At 31.2% G+C, this 18785-nt stretch overlaps 1 protein-coding gene across 1 annotated transcript; it reads right to left on the bottom strand.

The window, feature by feature from the left end:
- Positions 1 to 1070: 1070 nt before the first annotated feature.
- On the bottom strand, positions 1071 to 16151 carry LOC134714787 (mitochondrial outer membrane protein SLC25A46-like). Its single transcript, XM_063576348.1, has 9 exons — positions 15967 to 16151; positions 15209 to 15251; positions 13037 to 13097; positions 11794 to 11871; positions 10496 to 10596; positions 9660 to 9716; positions 7885 to 7942; positions 6504 to 6719; positions 1071 to 3856 (listed from the first exon to the last, which is right to left on the bottom strand). Exons 1-9 carry the CDS (start codon positions 16115 to 16117, stop codon positions 3455 to 3457), a joined length of 1167 nt encoding a protein of 388 aa, XP_063432418.1. The 5' UTR covers positions 16118 to 16151; the 3' UTR covers positions 1071 to 3454.
- Positions 16152 to 18785: the final 2634 nt, after the last annotated feature.

The following is an 18785-nucleotide window of genomic DNA, read 5'->3' as shown; positions in this document are numbered from 1 at the left end:
ATCATTGTGAGGGATAAGATGTGACATGTTTTCATGCTTGCCACATAGACATTTGCTGCATTAACCATTGTGAGGGATAAAATGTGACATGTTTTCATGCTTGCCACAAAGACACTTGCTCCATTAATCATTGTGAGGGATAAGATGTGACATGTTTTCATCCTTGCCACATATACATTTGCTCCATTAATCATTGTGAAGGATAAAATGTGACATGTTTTAATGCTTGCCACATATACACTTGCTCCATTAATCATTGTGAGGGATAAAATGTGACATGTTTTCATGCTTGCCACATAGACACTTGCTCCATTTATCATTGTGAGGGATAAGATGTGACATGTTTTCATCCTTGCCACATATACATTTGCTCAATTAACCATTGTGAGGGATAAGATGTGACATGTTTTCATGCTTGCCACATATACACTTGCTCCATTAACCATTATGAGGGATAAGATGTGACATGTTTTCATGTTTTCCACATAGACACTTGCTGCATTAATCATTGTGAGGGATAAAATGTGACATGTTTTCATGCTTGCCACATATACACTTGCTCCATTAATCATTGTGAGGGATAAGATGTGACATGTTTTCATCCTTGCCACAAAGACACTTGCTGCATTAGCCATTATGAGGGATAAAATGTGACATGTTTTCATGCTTGCCACAAAGACACTAACTGCATTAACCATTATGAGGGATAAGATGTGACATGTTTTCATCCTTGCCACAAAGACACTAACTGCATTAACCATTATGAGGGATAAGATGTGACATGTTTTCATGCTTGCCACAAAGACACTTGCTGCATTAACCATTGTGAGGGATAAAAGAGGGACGAAAGATACTAAAGGGACAGTCAAACTCATAAATCTAAAACAAACTGACAACGCCATGGCTAAAAATGAAAAAGACAGCAAACAATAGTACACATGACACAACATAGAAAATGTGACATGTTTTCATCCTTGCCACACAGACACTTGCTGCATTAACCATTATGAGGGATAACATGTTACATAGGCAATTAAACATGTGTGATATTTTATTCAAATTTCATATTTTATATAAAATTTTCAATAACAACAAATATAAATAAATATGAAATAAACTAGTACAATTATATATATACAGGTGAAGCAACTGTGGTGAACTTCTGTTGACCTATTTCTGAAACAGCAACTGTGTTGAACTTGCGTTAACAAAACATCTTATCATATTTCTTTAAATGTGTTCAGAGAAAGTTAGGTATTTCAGGTGAACTACCAATTGCAGTCCTGTTTGTGGTCAAAGATCAGTATTAGTTTTATTGGCAGTTGCAAGTTTTAATATAGATATTTTTTCATATTACTGGCTTATTTATTTCCTAGAGTTTCGGTTTTTAATTTATCTAATTTAAAACAAATCCTGTTTATAAAGTGAAAGGTAAATTTACCTTGTATGCTATGCTCCTAGAAATTTTCCAAATTTTCATTCTTTTCTAAATGAAAGCTACATCCTCAAATATTCTGAATATTTTGTTGTCAAGCTTTTTCACTTTTGACAAAATCAAAATTTGTGCTAGGCATTCCATTAAAAAATGTTTTGGAAAACTAGGAGGCGAAAACAAACCTAACATGTATGTTTTTTTAATTTCAAAATAACAAAATAACAAAATCCTAAAAAACATGTTTTAATTTTTGTTATGGTTGCTTTCATTAAAAAAAATAATAAACCAAAAAATAATCAAAGTAAATGTAATTTATTTATTCATAAATATGAATATTAAGTATCTAATAATTCCATCAAAACAATTCATTCTACTTGTTTTCTTTTAAAATTTTATACAATAAGTATATATTTAAATGGTATAAAATAGTTTATTTAATTTTCATTTACTTAAAACAAGGAATTATTGGAATCTGGAATCATTTAGAATTCTCGAAAATTGATTAGAATTGTATAATGAAAACTAACCAAACTATGTGTGCATGACTTACCCTATTTAGTTGAGTTAGTTTTCATCATTTTCAAGAATTCAAATTTATTTAAGGAATGACTGTAATATTTTTTCTGTCTATGAAGAAATAACATAAAAAATTTGGTGCACACTGAATAACGCGTGTATCGGGTTATGTTACAGTGTGCACCACATTTTTTATGATATTTCGAATAGACAGAAAAATATTACAGTCATTTCTTATAATTTAATTCTCAATTCCATTTTAAACCGTAGAAAACCTTGAAAAAATATTGATGACGTCAACGTCACATGACTTAATTATGTCTATGGGCTAATAACAAAATAACGTCAGCCAATCAGAAGACATGTTACATCCAAAACTAAATTATTCAAGTTTCATATAATTCCTTGTTTTATAGACACTGTAAAAGGAGGGAGTGACAACAGATGATGATCCTGTAACTATGGTGACTGAATGTCTATTTCAATATAAATTTCAAGTTCTATTGTAAAAATCATATAAATAATATATTAATGTCTCATCTACATATTATACCATTTACAACTAACTGATTACACTGCAGCAATTCACCATTTCTGTTTCTAATGCATTCTCTGTAATAATTTTAAAATGTATATAGTGATTGGTAAAAAACATCATAAAAATAGGAAATTCAACCAATGACATGGAAGTTGTTTTAATTTTAGGTACAAACAATGAATTTACCCATAGCTCTTTAGATTCTAACACAGACATTTATAATGTTTATAATTGAATAATATAATTATAATACCAGTATAGATTATTAAACAGGGCTAAAAAACAGGTATAATTTTTTTCTACATATAATTTTGTTGTGGCCATGTAATCTTTTAGCACTGTAATTTATAGTTTTAAAAAGTATATTGATAACTAAGATTTTTACACATGTATACAGAATCTTCAAAAGTTGTGCGTAGACTTAAATATTGGTGATACTGTAACTAAGATCCAAATGCATATTTACAGTAAAAAAACTCACAGTTATCTGTTATCAATCAAAACGTGGACCTATTTCTAAATTTGTTTCAAACCTTATAATGGATTATACCAAGATATCTTCTGTTTAGATGAAATAATGTAGATTTAAAAAGGTAATTCAACTTCCAAAAATCATCAATTGATATCTAGTATTTGGATTTGTGGTAAAAAAAAAAAAAAAACTAAGTCCACAAAAATCACTTAAAAGTTGCAGTTTAACTTTAGTCAAATACCAAGCATTATTCCTTTAGGGTCAATTTTGGATGAGAGAGTTATAATCGTTTTATATTGAAAGCAGCAATTTAAATAAAAATTATCAAAATAAAAAGTAATCATGCATCCATTCCTTCCAAAAATAAGTTTATACTATAAGCTTAAGAAAAATTGAATTGAAAGTAAGCATGGTGAAAGCCATTGAATAGATGAAGTACATAAAAGGTATCTTAATAAATATAACAAAAAATAATAAACATATACAATAGAAATCATAAACGGCTTGTGTTTTTATTCCTGGCAGAAAATTCACTAGATATTTTATTGAAAAGAAATTTAGCAAGTCTTAAAATAGCAGCATGTATGGCATACTGTAACAGTAGTGCTCCAAAACCTTTGTAGAGTCCAGAAAGTCCTTCCTCTAATATAATATCTCTGAAGCAATCAATGATCCCCTGGTAACTGGTATTGATAGGTATAACAGACACTCCAGTATCAGTATTGTCAATTATTGTTCTGGTTCCCTGTAGATAAAGTCGGTGTAATACTGTCTCAAGGGGGAAAAACATCATGTCGGCTAGAAATCCTCCAGTAAAATTGGCTAACATTTCAGGAAAATGTATGTCATACATAGACTTTGTCTGAAAGTATCCTTCTGATGAAATTGCAGCTTGCTGTAAAAAAAAAGATGAGGCATTAATAAATTTTAGATCAGAAGAAAACAGAGAAATGTGTAGGTAATGATTACTCGCTCAGGGGGTGATAAATGGGTAGGGTAAAAAACAAATGAGGAAAATAAACAATATGCAAATAAACTGCTGACTGTCTACCTGCTGACCTACTTTTACAAAATTATAAATGCTTACTTATACTAGCACCAACTGACAGCATGTTTAACTTTTAAACATAAGACCAACTCTTTTCTTTTTCTATAACTACTGACTTGCTAACCTCTTTGCTGACATATACAGGCTGTAATACAGACTTAAAAACATTTTAGTGCTGACTGCCACTTATCTTTTTATATATGAGCCACAAAATTGACTACCATACATTAATAGTTGACTTTGTGGAATAGGCTTTGCTCATTGTTTAAGGCCATACAGTGATCTATAGTTATTAATTTCTGTGTCATTTGGTCTCTTGTGGAGAGTTGTTTCATTGATAAACACACTGCATCTTCTATCTTATATATATATTAAGTATAGTCTTGTCTACACATTTACATTCAGTTAGGGGAATGATTATTTATAAATTGAAAGATTGATTGATTGATTGTTGTTTAATATCTAGTCAGGAGTTTCATACATAATCAGGAAGAGTTTAGATAATTACAATGAATTTATTAAATGACTTATTGATTTAGTGTAATAAAGGCTGTCCATATATATCAAAATTCTAGTTTTAAAGAAACAAACATTTTTTTCTTCATATATGACTCAAATTAGAGTCAGAGGCCATCTTATTTACTCCATATAAGGTCAACCTGAACAATTAGAAAAGTTAAACATTATATACACAGCTCATATAGAAGATGATATATCTTTGACATTATGACTAATTTCTATTGTCATCTCTTCTTCGCCTTTTTTCTCACTGTGAAGTCATACTTGGTAGAAAGCTGTGAACAAGAAGCTATGATAACTTACACTGGAAACCAAGCTGTAGTAAACCCTACCAAGGCTAAGAGGATGTGAAAACTGATCAATATATCAGTCAAAGTTACGTGAAAAAGAATCTTCACAAGGATATGGAAACTGATTAATATAAAATTCAAAGTTACTAGCAACAGAATCTTAATGAGGCTATGAAAACTGATCAATATAACAGTCAAAGTTACGTGTAACAGAATCTTGACATTCACAAGAGTGATTAGGAAACAGGTTTATGATATCATTTTATGTGATAGACTTGAACAAAGGCAAAGGTGTAAAAAACAAACACTTCTCAAACACTTAAGAAACAATCACTTAAAAAAACCTTGACATTCACAAAATAAATAAACAAGGGGCTGCATGTGTCATGTGATGTCATTTAAAATATACTCTACACTCATAAGAAGAAATCTTTGCTCAGTGGATAGATACAAAATTCAAAGTATCATATCAAAGGAAGTTACTGTCTGGATGATCTGTAAATCAATATAATAAATTTCCTGACCAAATATCAAGCTGTTCTGTACTAACCATGAGTCACAAAAAGTTGAGATATATGAATTAAAAATTTAAAGTTTTATAAAGCTGGAACTGATAGCCTAGAAGATCTAATGATTGCTAATCAGTTGTAAATAAACTCAATGTAAAATAATTCTTGATCAATCTTTAAATAATTCCCGTAGTCAGGAGCAGAGTAACTTGCAACAAAACACCAATGGTAAAACACTGTATACAAAATATTGTTGACCTACCACTATGTTTTTTCTTAAAATGACCTAATCACAAACTTTAGAATAGACCATGACTGATCGGGAAAACAAATGATCTCCATGGGAATGAGATGTGCCACCACTAATACAACTGCCTACCACTTATCATTCAACCAGAAGTAGTGGTTTCACTTTAACATGTCTAATCACAAGTACAATGTTGACACCACTGTTCTGGGTATGAAACAACAAATCAAAGTCCAGCTGCTTTCCACTTCATAAAGGTGATATAAAAAAGTATAAACAGATATTAACAGAATAATTTACAGTTCTCAGCATTATAAATTAGACAAATTAGCTAATTTTGACCGTAAACTTTTGAGTTAATCCATATTCTCAGAGAAGCTTTGTATATCAGTAAATTCTCTTAGATCAATAATTTGAAATATTGATTTGTTTCATAAAATAATCATCTATCAAAGGATAAAACTTTTTTGTTAAACTATAGGTTATCTTAATTAATGCATTTTTATGTATTTGCCTTCTGAGTTCATTATTTCCATATTTGTGTATAAATAAGGCTTTCATTTTCAAGATTTTCACTTGTTACTTTTTGTTACTTTTCATCCTAAATATGTTCCCAATGCTTTTATTTTGAAAGAAATAGTTTTGTTTTAAGGACCGAATATGGTTTAGTTTATAAGGACAATATGCCATAAGGGAGACAACACCTGCTCAAATAGCAATTTGTTGTCTATGATCAATTATTCTATCATATTTTCAAAATTTACAGCATACTATCTGTAATTTAGCAAATACTTTTCTTTCTTCTTTTTAGTGAGTGTGAAAAATTGTCCTGACTATGCTTGAAATATTTGCCCCTGGACATTCAGCAACCAACAATCAATCAATCAAAGAATTACAAAACATTACAATACAATTAAGATCATACGGACCCTTTTTTCCTGTTCCTCTTGCTGTATAGTTGTTATAACTGTATATCTGGCCATTTGCATGATGATATAACGAGATAATCCCACTAATCCAGTCGGTAAGAGTAATCTCCAGATTGGTATTAACTTTGTAAACTGTGTTGACCCCATCCCCATCAGTCTAGTGACACCTTCCGTCACACAATTAAATACTCCCGGTCTTTCACTTGATACATCAGACTGAAATACACATAGAAATTTGAACATAATGTGTTCAATTATTTTTGTGGATGGAAGGAAACTTATGTTTTTTGTGGATATTTGATTTCATGCATTTGCAAAAGTCTGTATAAAAAAATATGTATGTTGTTGTACATTTTAATTCATTATTATAGTACTGAATTTTCATATCATATACAAGTGTCTATATTCATGTTTCTAAATCTATGCAAAAAATAAACCTATCCTTAGTTTTTGTTCACTTGTCTTATGTTAAGGGTTATAGCCCTTTTGTCAAACATATATTTTATGGCACTTTTTCTTCTTTCTTATTTTATTTCTGATACCATGTCACAATGACATGACATGTTCAGACTCTCATCAGAAAACAATTTGAGCGTTTGACAAAATATCAATCATAAATCAACAGTGAAACAGATTGTACCATTGTTTATAAACTTGATCTATACTGCATAACAAACTTTAATTAGGCTTTAAAGTTTGATGTTCAAGATAAGGTGATTTTTTTTATGAAAACTCTATGGAAGTTTTCAAGTAAAACATTGGAAAATATAAATATATATATAATAATGCATATAATTGTAAGTTTTTAAACTTAATGGCCTATGTATGTCACATTGTTTTGATTTGTTGATTGTTGGGTGTTTAATTCACTGAAGGTCAACCTTTGGCAAGAAAACTCTTCAAAGCTCTTTTTTAATCTTACTATTGCAACAACTTTGATTGAGATGACAGTTGATAAAGACAACTGTTAGATATTGTATAGTAGGGTGTAATTGAATCCACATTTAAATTATAGAATTTTACACAACAATAGAAAAATCTGAATGTAGAAACCAATTTATTAAAATAATATTAATATAATATTCAAAGTGTTAACTATTTTATTTATGGAAAATTAAAGCACATCAACCACATTTTAAGCAAGAAGAACAGGACAAATGACTGACATGTTCTTTGGTCTTATTTCTTTCTTTGAAAAAACATAACTACAAAAAAATATGCAGTTAATGAAACAGTTACCATTAATTACCTTCTAAGAATTAAAAAAAGTCTGTTTGACATTACTTTCAACGAATTATGTCATAATTTTATTTATAATTTTTCATTTTGAAACTTTAATATGATGAAATGACATTTTGTTTTAATTACACTGTAAACATACCTGAACTGTTTCCACAAGACTAGATACTAAAAATGGAGTAGTTACTACAAAAGCTAAACTGAAATGTAAATTAACAATCTACAATGTGTATTATTCTTAGTAAAGAGGAACTACTCAATGTTCTTGCAGCCTTTGAAAATGAGCATGTATTTGAATGCAACAAATATTAAACATTAACTTACCCATCTGATGAGTTAAGCCTTTTTCAACTCATTCTTATACTGTAAAAGCAGAAATTTTCGTGGGGGAGTGGATAAGAACTATCCACGAAATTAAAACCCCAACAAACATTTAACTGTAGATTTACATTATTTTATGATCTGACAACATCTTATTGATATTATATAATAGATGAACATAAATGTATACAATGAAAATCAAAGGTTTTCTGTTACTATGAAATGCATTTATTGATTTTCCTGACGGCCTAAGTTCGATCAGTTTTATTGAGTATTGTCAATTATTTAGTGACATTAGCATAATTGTTTTCAAAATTTAAAAACCATGAAAATTAATCCCCACTAACTTACTTTTGGTTACAAAACCATAAAATTTTAACCCCACGAAAATTAATGTTTATACAGTAGTTCATTCTCATGTTGTAATTTTACACCACTGTCCCATGTTAGGGGAGGGTTAGGACTCCCCTCCTCTTCACCTGTTGAACCTGCCACATTCTGTATGTAAGTGCCTGTTCCAAGTCAGGAGTCTGTAATTGAGTGGTTGTCGTTTGTTGATGTGTTACATATTTTTTTTTTCCGTCCTTTTTTTGTACATAAATTAAGCCGTTAATTGTCTTGTTTGAATTGTTTTACATAAGACTGTACGATGACCTATAGTTGTTCATTTCTGTGTCAATTGGTCTCTTGTGGAGAGTTGTCTCATTGGCAATCATACCACATCTTTTTTTTCATAATCAGATTTACAGATAAATCATACCTAGAGCCAGGTAAAAAAGAGTTTGGCTTTTACCTTTATTCTTATTTTTTCTTGTTCAAGCCCATCCTAATTGCACTTTCTATTTACAGCACAAAGCCTGATCCACTTTAAACATACAAAATTAGCAATAAACCTTAGAAAACTGAAAAGTTATTCTATTTTATATGTCAATAAATATAACAGATAAGGAAACATTATTAGGTAAAAAAGCAAAAGATAATGTTGAGTGTATGAACATGAAGAAGGTGTCCACAGAACATGGATACCCCCTTGCACTATTATTTTCTATGTTTAGTGGACTTTGAAATTGGGGTCAAAACTCTAATTTGGCATTGAAATTAGAAAGATCATATAAGATGGAACATGGGTACTTAGTTTCAAGTTGATTGGACTTCAACTTCATAAAAAATTACCTTGACCAAAAACTTTAAGTTAACCTGAATCAAGAAAGACAGATAAACAGAAGCACTTACACAATAAAAATACTACTGATAATTTGTATATCATATTATTGTATAGCAATATAATATTTCCCACAGAAAGTAACCAAAAGTTAGCGTGCAATAAATTCCAATATTGCACAAGTGCAATAAATCTTCAAAATTCATGACGTCATCAAAGACAAAATATTAGTTTAAACCAATTTTTACTTTCAAATATTATATTGCTATTCAATAAAAGGGTTATTGCATGAATATTGTCCCTCATAGAACATGTATTGCACTCACAAGCTCGTGCAATATAAAATTCTACTCGGGACAATATTCCACAATATTCATGCAATAACCCTATATTATAGCTAAAGTATGCAATTGAGAACTCATTTGTATATTTACCCTTTAAGAAGTAAATGTTGCACATGTTTCTTCACAGTATGGTGTCTGCTTATTTCTCTGCAAAATACAAAAAAAATAAACTTCTACATTACTGTGGAGTCATTTATTTTCATTGGTACCAATTTGTTTGGTTTAAAATAAACTCTGTATTATTTTGTGGTTTTGCAAGTATGTGCATACAAGCATTAGCCTATATGTCATGAATGTAGAAAATTTAAAATTCAATGAACGTCAACATTTTTTATAACCTGCAGCCACAAAATCCATGCACAAATTGGTATCCAATTAATAAAAATGAATCCACAGTCTTTGAAAACAAGTCATTACTGTCAATTATAATGCTTTCTTGTATCAATTATAGTTTTTTAAATATTTTTGCAAGTATGAATGAAATGAATGAAATTACTGAAATAAACATGTTTGAAAATGAGTTTTAATGTTTGATGTTAATAGTTGAAACAAGATATATCTTGTCAAAAATCATACATGTACATTCACCTGTCAATAAACCATATTTTCTAGCTGTCAAATTAATGGAAAAAAATACATGTAATTTACTGGTGATGATTTAGAACATGTAATTTACTGGTGATGATTTAGAACATGTAATATACTGGTGATGATTTAGAACTTGACGTTTAGTATAAGACACCTGTCTAATGGTGGAGAATACCAGTATATTTTACCCTATAGATGTCTTTTAGCTAAATTTTATTCGACAATATGCCAAACACTGCTACCTTATAGTAAGCTGTAAAAGGTCAGGGCATGACAAAATGTGAAACAATGCAATAGAGATTGGCTCTACATGTATACATATATGCTGTATTACTTACTTAGGGAGGGGTGTTATCTCACTAATGAGTGTTTCACTGACCATTTGAACTCCTTGACATACAAAAGCACTAGATATACCTTTCCATAATGCTGACATACCCTACAAATAGAAATTATCAAATATTCAATGCATTAAACAGGTCTGAAGTAGCATATTAATCTAACACAATCATTGCTATTTTTAGTTTAGAATTCACCAATTTTTTTACAATTCAACATATTGGTTGCTTTTGCGCATTAAATCAGCTACATTTGTATCTCTAAAATGAGTCATTAGTTTTACAAACTATTCAACATATCAGTTGATATTGCAGATCAAAAGAGGTAAATCTAAAATGATTAAGACAGCAACAACCTTCAATACATTGTACTGCAAAGTGATAATTTCATTAAGATTAAGGTCAAGGAACAGCTAATGGGCTATGTCACAGATATAGGTAAAATTTTGCATATAACTTGGTTTGGTTGAACTACTTCTGTCTATGAAGCAATAACATAAAAAATGTGGTGCACACTGAATAACCCGCATAGCAATTAGGAAGCTGTTAAACCAAGAGTTCCACATGGTGAAGTTAAAATCATGCCTATTTAAATTTTAAGGAAGCCATCACGAGTTGGTTGACCTTTATGGAATAACCGTTTCACAAATGATATTTTCGATATGTTCCTTATGCTTTAACTACAATCTCCTTCCCTTTCAGAAATGTAAACTACCAAATTAGACTATTTACTGGATTTGTTTTCACATAAGCAACATGACGGATGCCACATGTGGACCAGGATCTGCTTACCCTTCCATAGCACATGAGATCACCCCTAGTTTTTTGTGGGGTTCATGTTGCTTATTCTTTAGTTTCCTATCTTGTGTCATGTGTACTTTTGTTTGTCTGTTTGTCTTTTTTCACTTTTAGCCATGTGTTGTCAGTTTATTTTCGATTTATGAGTTTGACTGTCCCTCTGGTATCTTTCTTCCCTCTTTTATTTTGAAGTGTGCAGCACATTTTTTATGTTAATTCATATAGACAGACAAAATATTACAGTTATTTCTTATAATTTAATTCTAAAAATCCATTTTAAACCGGAATAGACCATGAAAAAATGTTGATGACATCATGGTCACATGACGAAATCATGTCTATGATCTGATAAACAAAACACATGAGGAAATCAGAAAACGTGTAACATCCAAAATTGGATCATATAGAATTTGAGATTCTTTTTCTCAAAAACATTTAATCAATTACTTTCAGGCACTAAATATTGCAGGCGTCCATTGCAATTATCATTACATAATTACCTGTTGTTGTTGTAACTTGTACATAACAGGTAACAGGGTAAATGGAGTCAGGTGGTACCATGTTGCAGTGTGGTGTACCTGAAATACCCAGAAGCAGTCAAATTAATACATTTGTATATTATTTGTTGAAGTAATTTGATGCATGTTAGAGTATATCTTGCAATATACATTGATTAAAGACATTTCAATCAATATTTTATAGTGTGTCATTCATTGTGGTGGTGTTAATATGTTATAGTTTTAGGTTGGGTTAAGGTTGGTACCTATTGAAACATTTAAACTGACAGCATTTGTTTTCACCTGTCCTAATTCAGAAACCTGATGTTAAGAAGTTGTTGTTTGTTATTATGGTTCATAAATGTTTCTCGCTTTTTACATAAATTAGACCGTTGGTTTTCCTGTTTGAAAAGTTTAACACTTGTCATTTTTGGGGCCCTTTATAACTTGCTGTTTGGTGTGAGCAAAGGCTCCCTGTTGGAAGACTGTAATTTGACCTTTAATTGGCCTTATATCATACTCTTATATCTATGAACCTGTTATTAAATTCAATCCATAAATCGTGTATAATGTACATGGGAGTGTTCACTCATCATGGTTCACTGGTTGCTCATGATTGGAAACAGGTAAAAATATTTTCAGGATGCCACCCTTTATGCCCTTCAAACTTTTATTAAGTTGTCATATTCATAAATCATTCAACATATAAAATCAAAAGATTTAGATTGCAAAGGAGTAATAGGAGGTAAACTTCACTTGAGTACTAAAGAGTATCATTGACATTAATCTCAGATTTTTCCATTGTGTATCCTTATATCATGTTTATAAATGTTTCACAAGTGTCTCAAGTCTGGAGCCTCTGACCTTTATTAGTCTTGATTTTTTTTTAAATTTTTGTTCATTTATAAGGTTTAGAGTTTAGTGGCATCCATTCCATGAACTAGCACACGTTTTTGTTAAGGGACCAGCTTGAGCCTGTCTCCAGGTGAGGGAGTTTCTTACTGGGTTGAAGACCCATTGGTGGCCTTGGGATGTTTTCTGCTCTTTGGTGGGGTTGTTGTCTCTTTGAAACATTCCCCATATCCATTCTGAATTTTATTTCATATATACAATGTAGGACTAGAAAAAAAATCTTGACGGTGTATCATGAAAATATTGGAAAACTCAATAACAAAGCAACCACTGTTCATATCAATTTAAGAAATTTCTTAAAAAGTTTTTTTTTAACTGAAAATAATAAGCCTACCTGACATTGCCTCCTCAGTACTATACATGGATGTGCCAATATATGTTCTGCTAAAATTCCACTGAAAAAAAAGTAATTGTAAACATGACGGTAAAGCTTATTCATAATTTACACAAATAACAAGTAAATAATATTTCAGAAGTACATCTAGTAATACAGAGTTTGCACATCCTTTGTGTATGTGTTTATCAAACATCTTTATAATAATAATATTATTACTTGCACTTAACACACACACAATGCTTAAATACAGAATATTTTTGTTCAAAATTTAAAATCATAGTAAACATGGTAAATTTAGAAATTATTGCATGTAATTATCATGATTATGATTATGACTTTTGTAAGAAAAGACAAAAATGTGAAGTTTGTTATTGTGATTTCAGTAAAATCTGCAAAAAAGTATGATTCTATCTGATTTCAGAATGCAAAGTCTTATCACTATTATACTCATCGAGCATTTTGTTTGTGTCAAGTCATATCATTTGCATAAATAAAAACTTTTATAATATTTTCTGAATTTACAACAGTTTAATTTTAATAATCAATCAAAGCATCCTGATCCATGCTTGTGCAGCACTGAAGGGTAAAGATTGCTTAAATTTATCAGTGGGAAGTAAAATCAAATATATTTTTGCAATGTATAAAGACATTTTAAGTATTGGTATTAGTTTTCTTTCTTAATCGCAAGACCACCAACCTAGGCTTGTAAAATTCTTCTCTATAAGCCAAAATTATCTAACTATTAAATGTTTTTTAAAATTGAGCTTCAAGCTCGTGGATTCAAATGTTTATGGTGAAAAACTGATGGTAGTGGTTAATTCAATTAGGATATATTCTAGACAAAGGAAGATAATTCCAATTTTAAAAACAATTTTAAAGATCATCATTGATATTTTTAGAAAAGATACAAGTTTCCTGCACCTTGGCAAATGTTCATGGATAGAATATATAGAATATTATGATCAATGCACTTTATTATGTGTATACACCAAACTATATTAGAATTCAATGTATATAATGGTTAGTCTTTAGTATTAGTAAACATGGTAAACAGAAATTTGATAAGTGATGAATGTGACGATGCACCTGAAGACTTTGTGTATCTGTATTCTAAGGATTCAATATACATGTATGGTATATATGTAAACATTCTATTTTAATCTGATTGACCCAAATCTGGATTGATTTGTGTTTAGAGCACATTTGAATATTTATGTTTTGTCTCATAAACATGTCCCAATATATGTACACGTGGAATGGCAGGAAAAATAGAATTAGCTTATAAAAAAAAATATATATACATCTAGTCCAAATAATTGTGACGTCTGGCAAAGCTATTTTATTTTTTTCTGGGATGCCTTCCTACGACGTCATAACACTGAAGCAATTTTTTACCTCTGGAGTTGGAGAGCAAATTTTGGGGGGAACTTTGACACCTAGTTTTGACAAGAAATTTTCATAGCTGGTTAGAAATTTTTACGTAGTTACAAAGTCCTACCTTTTTTGTGCTTATTGATGTAAAATATTTCCACGTATAATCCGGCTGGTTACCTTATTACCGGTGACCTCAACATTGTTAATAACACTTCCCTGGCGTATATACTAAATATAGTCCTGGTACATGTATCTATGATGAGTTTATTTACAACCACTAAGTCGATGCCACTGCTGGTGGAGATTTATTTCCCCGAGGGTATAACATGTATAACAAGCCCAGAAGTCATCACTTTTTGTGCTGACATGAATTGTCATTGATATGGTTATATTTATAAATTTACTGTTTACAAATTTTTGAATTTTTTGAAATAATAAGGCTTTTCTACCTCAGGCATAGATTACCTTAGCTGTATTTGGCAAACCTTTTAGGAATTTTGGTCCTCAATGCTCTTCAACTTCGTACTTTATTTGGCCTTTTTAACTTTTTTGGATTCTAGCGTCACTGATCAGTCTTTTGTAGTTCTTTTCCAGTTCTTTTCTAACCGGCAATGAAAATTTCTTGTCAAAATTAGGTGTCAAAGTTCCCCCCAAAATTTGCTCTCCAACTCCAGACGTGAAAAATGGCTTCAGTGTTATGACTTTGTAGGAAGGGTCCCAGAAAAAAAATTAGCCTTGCCAGACATCATAATTATTTGGACTAATATTCATGTACTAACTGACAAAATGACTGACCTTGAAATACCTATGGTCCATCCTGCAAAGGTCTGAACTTGATCTGCAATACAAAAGGCTTGTTTTAATTGACAAGAAGGACTTTTCCCAAACTATCAGCTGACTTGATTCAGAAGTTTTGTTACTGTGAAACATTGGTATACATCATGCCTTGTAATAAAGACTAAGAGGTCTCAGGTAGAGACAAAGCAATGTTGTAATGAAATTCATGCTCAGTTATACTACCATGAAAATCTATTGATAAACATTTTTAAAATATCCTGGCGATTCCTGTCCTGGTCTGACATACATATTTTTGTATCTTTCTGACTTTCACTTCAATGACAATAGCCTTGTTAGTGGGTCTCATTGGGGTCTAAGCATGACGGCGGATTGCTGATTATTTGTAAGCGTGACATGTGAAAGTCAATATATTGTGCTGTGAAAATGGGAAATGAAGTATAGCTGGACACAGGAAATTACTAAAAAATGAGAATTTCTTATATACATGTACATAGTCATTAGTGTAATATAGTGTAGGCCATACAGGAATCAAATCAAATCAATTAGCAGGATCCAGTAACAGAACCCCCTTGTTAGTGGTTGATAGTGGGGTACAATCAGTAAAAGAAGAAATGCACGAGATAAAATAGGCTATTTACAATGACTCGCGGGCAGGCATTTTGTTCTATGATGTACAAAATGTACGTTATCACAAAATTATTTATGATGAAAGTGAAAATGAAAGTAGGAATTTATCTCCCTTGGTCATCGTTCACCTGGCTGATCGTCTGATGGTCTATTATTCGACCATCTGTCGTGTGCTTCTTGTCTGTACGAAACAGGAGTTCCAGTGTGAAGTTGCGTTGGTCTGTCGCTGTCTGTCTCTTCTTTAAAAGATGTGTTTCTAATGAATGACCGGCCACTCATTTTGAAGGGTATTCCGTTACCAATGCATTGTGGTCAAAATTCCGACAATTACCGGAATATTCCGACTAGTTCCGAGTGAAAATGAAAGTGAATTTTATTTGTCCTTTTTTTCGTGGTGAAAACAAAATTGTTTCGCAAAATAACTCTATCGAAAACTTTTTCTCAAGTAATGCCAATGATAGAACACTTTTCTTTGCCCTTGCCCGCCTCTCTCTTTTCAAAAATCCGTTAATTTTGTTTCCTCTAATTTTTTTTTAATTTTTTATCATGTTTAATTTTAAATATCCTTTTAAATATACAATTCCTTGGTTAGACTGGACAAATATTTATCCAAATAATTATGACATGTTGAAAGGTTATTATATTTTTTTTTTCTTGACGCCTAGCGTCAATCTAAAAATGTATAATAGCCTTCCAAGCGTGCTTCCAAGACGGCGTCTTTATACTATTTTAACTAAAATTATTATTCTAAGTTGTAATTTCTGTCACACTTTTTATTTTTCACTCTATTATCTCCTGCCTTTTATTGTCAGTTAAGTTTATCCTGCTTATTTTTCTAAAATAAATTGTTTTTGCGCCTGTCCCAGATCAGGAGCTTTGCGGCCTTTGTTAGTCTTGTATTATTTTTAACTCAAGTTATTTTTTTGTGTATAATTTGGAGTTTGGTATAGCGTTCATTATCACTGAACAAGTATACATATTTATTTAGGGGCCAGCTGAAAGACGCCTCCGGGTGCGGGTATTTCTTCAACATGCCACCCGCTGATTGATACTTCGACACAAACCGTTGTGTAGATAAAATTGAAACAACAGCAGGGGTCCAGTTAAGGTACTTCTCAGTCGCTGCATTTAAGACCTATTGGTGACCATCTACTGTTGTCTGTTATATGGTCGGGTTGTTGTCTTTTTGCCACATTCCCCATTTCCATTCTCAATTTTATTATCATCCTGCCTTTTCGGATTTTTTTTTTGCAGTGTCCCATCCTGCCTTTCCCAGTTTTTGTTTGCAGTGTCCCATCCTGCGGCCTGTTTTTCAAATATCATCCTTAAATTTTGTATTAAGAAAAAAAAACTAAGCAGAAATTATAGGATACATAAAAATAAGTATTCCAATCCAGACCCTAATAATATGGCAAAACCACAGTCTTCTTTTAAATTTTGGATGTAACGCATCTTCCTGATTGGGTGATAGTTTTTTGTCTGTCAGCTCATAGACATAATTTTTATATAAAAAATTTAACTATTTAAGGGGAAAGCAGTCAGAGCAGGTTGGTTTTGAGGGGCTAGCGTATAAGCACTATACTTTATATGTTTCATTCCTGCCTGTTTAACAATGCCTATATACTGATTGCATTCATACATTCAAATGAAACATGTAATTGAATACACCAGACACTCGTAAACGTTTAAACATATTTCAAATAACCTAAGTAGGGCGACTTTGCCGTTTTATTCAGGAATGGCGTTACTTTGCAAAATATTTTTTATTGAGGCGGAATATGTGCATATTGGATATTCTTTGAAGTATGAATGGTGGGCGAATAGGTATGTATTTATTTGGAGGTATCGGACAAGAAACACACTTACCCTCAGAGGACGCAATCAACACCTAGCTCACAATTCTTGTCATCTCCCTGAGATAATCTTCAATTTTAAACATAGTAAGTGAGCATAGTCTGAACATTGCGACATAAATGCACAATCATTCCCTTTACATCGTAAATGTTTAAATGATTAATTTACTGCATGCAAAAAGTATCAATGGAACTTGACGAACACACTTCATCATGAATTTGATGTGTCCGAAGTGATTCTCTGGATTTCTGAATTCACGAGGAACGCACAAACTCCAAGAGAGAATAACCAATAATAGCTTACCCAGGCCAAGATAAGATCAACTTTGCAAAAGGAAGTTTGAACTAACTATATTCACTTTCCGTACATAATTTCTATTGGGAGGCAAATAACAAATGTGATACTATTGAATTTAAAAATAAGTTTTGCTAGATTATTAAATCATGTCATATCGATTGTAATGATTGAGGCTTCAAATTTAGGAATTTCATACTAAGGAAATACAACAGTTTCAATTGTCATTAACTTCAACATGGCATTCTAAAATCTAATCTCAAAGAGCCAAAGATTTTGATTTAATTGATGCAAGGTCTTACCGTATTCACAGTTAAGTTTTTTGTAACTTAACATTTTGGTTTTGATTTGAAGTTTACCAGACATGTTAATTCATTTAGATTTTAAAGTATTGCATACAGTATTGCATATAGTATTGCATACGGTCTGTAGATGAAAAATACAACCTTTTGTATATCTGTTATGGTTCAAAGTCAGGGCTAAAGAGGGACATATTTACATGCCATATCTTTAATATATCTTAAAATTCAACGAATATTATTTTGTATAAGAGCAGAAAAATGACATTGCACAATAGTGTGAATTTTTAGGAAAATCATTGAAACGAGAATGACATGGATATATTCTACAGGACCAAAGGATAAACAAGATTAAACAGCACAAGACAAGCAATGGCCAATTTTCGACTGATTTTTATCATAATCCTGAAAAAAAACCTCTTTTCTAAAATGACATGTGACTCGATGGAATATGAAGATTCTATGTATTTTTTTTTATAAGCAAATTTTTTATTAGCAAA

This window comes from Mytilus trossulus, chromosome 4, assembly GCF_036588685.1.
Source record: "Mytilus trossulus isolate FHL-02 chromosome 4, PNRI_Mtr1.1.1.hap1, whole genome shotgun sequence".
Taxonomy (NCBI): Eukaryota; Metazoa; Mollusca; class Bivalvia; order Mytilida; family Mytilidae; genus Mytilus; species Mytilus trossulus.
The sequence above is the reverse complement of the archived record's forward strand: the minus strand, read 5'-3'. Positions and strand labels throughout refer to the sequence as shown.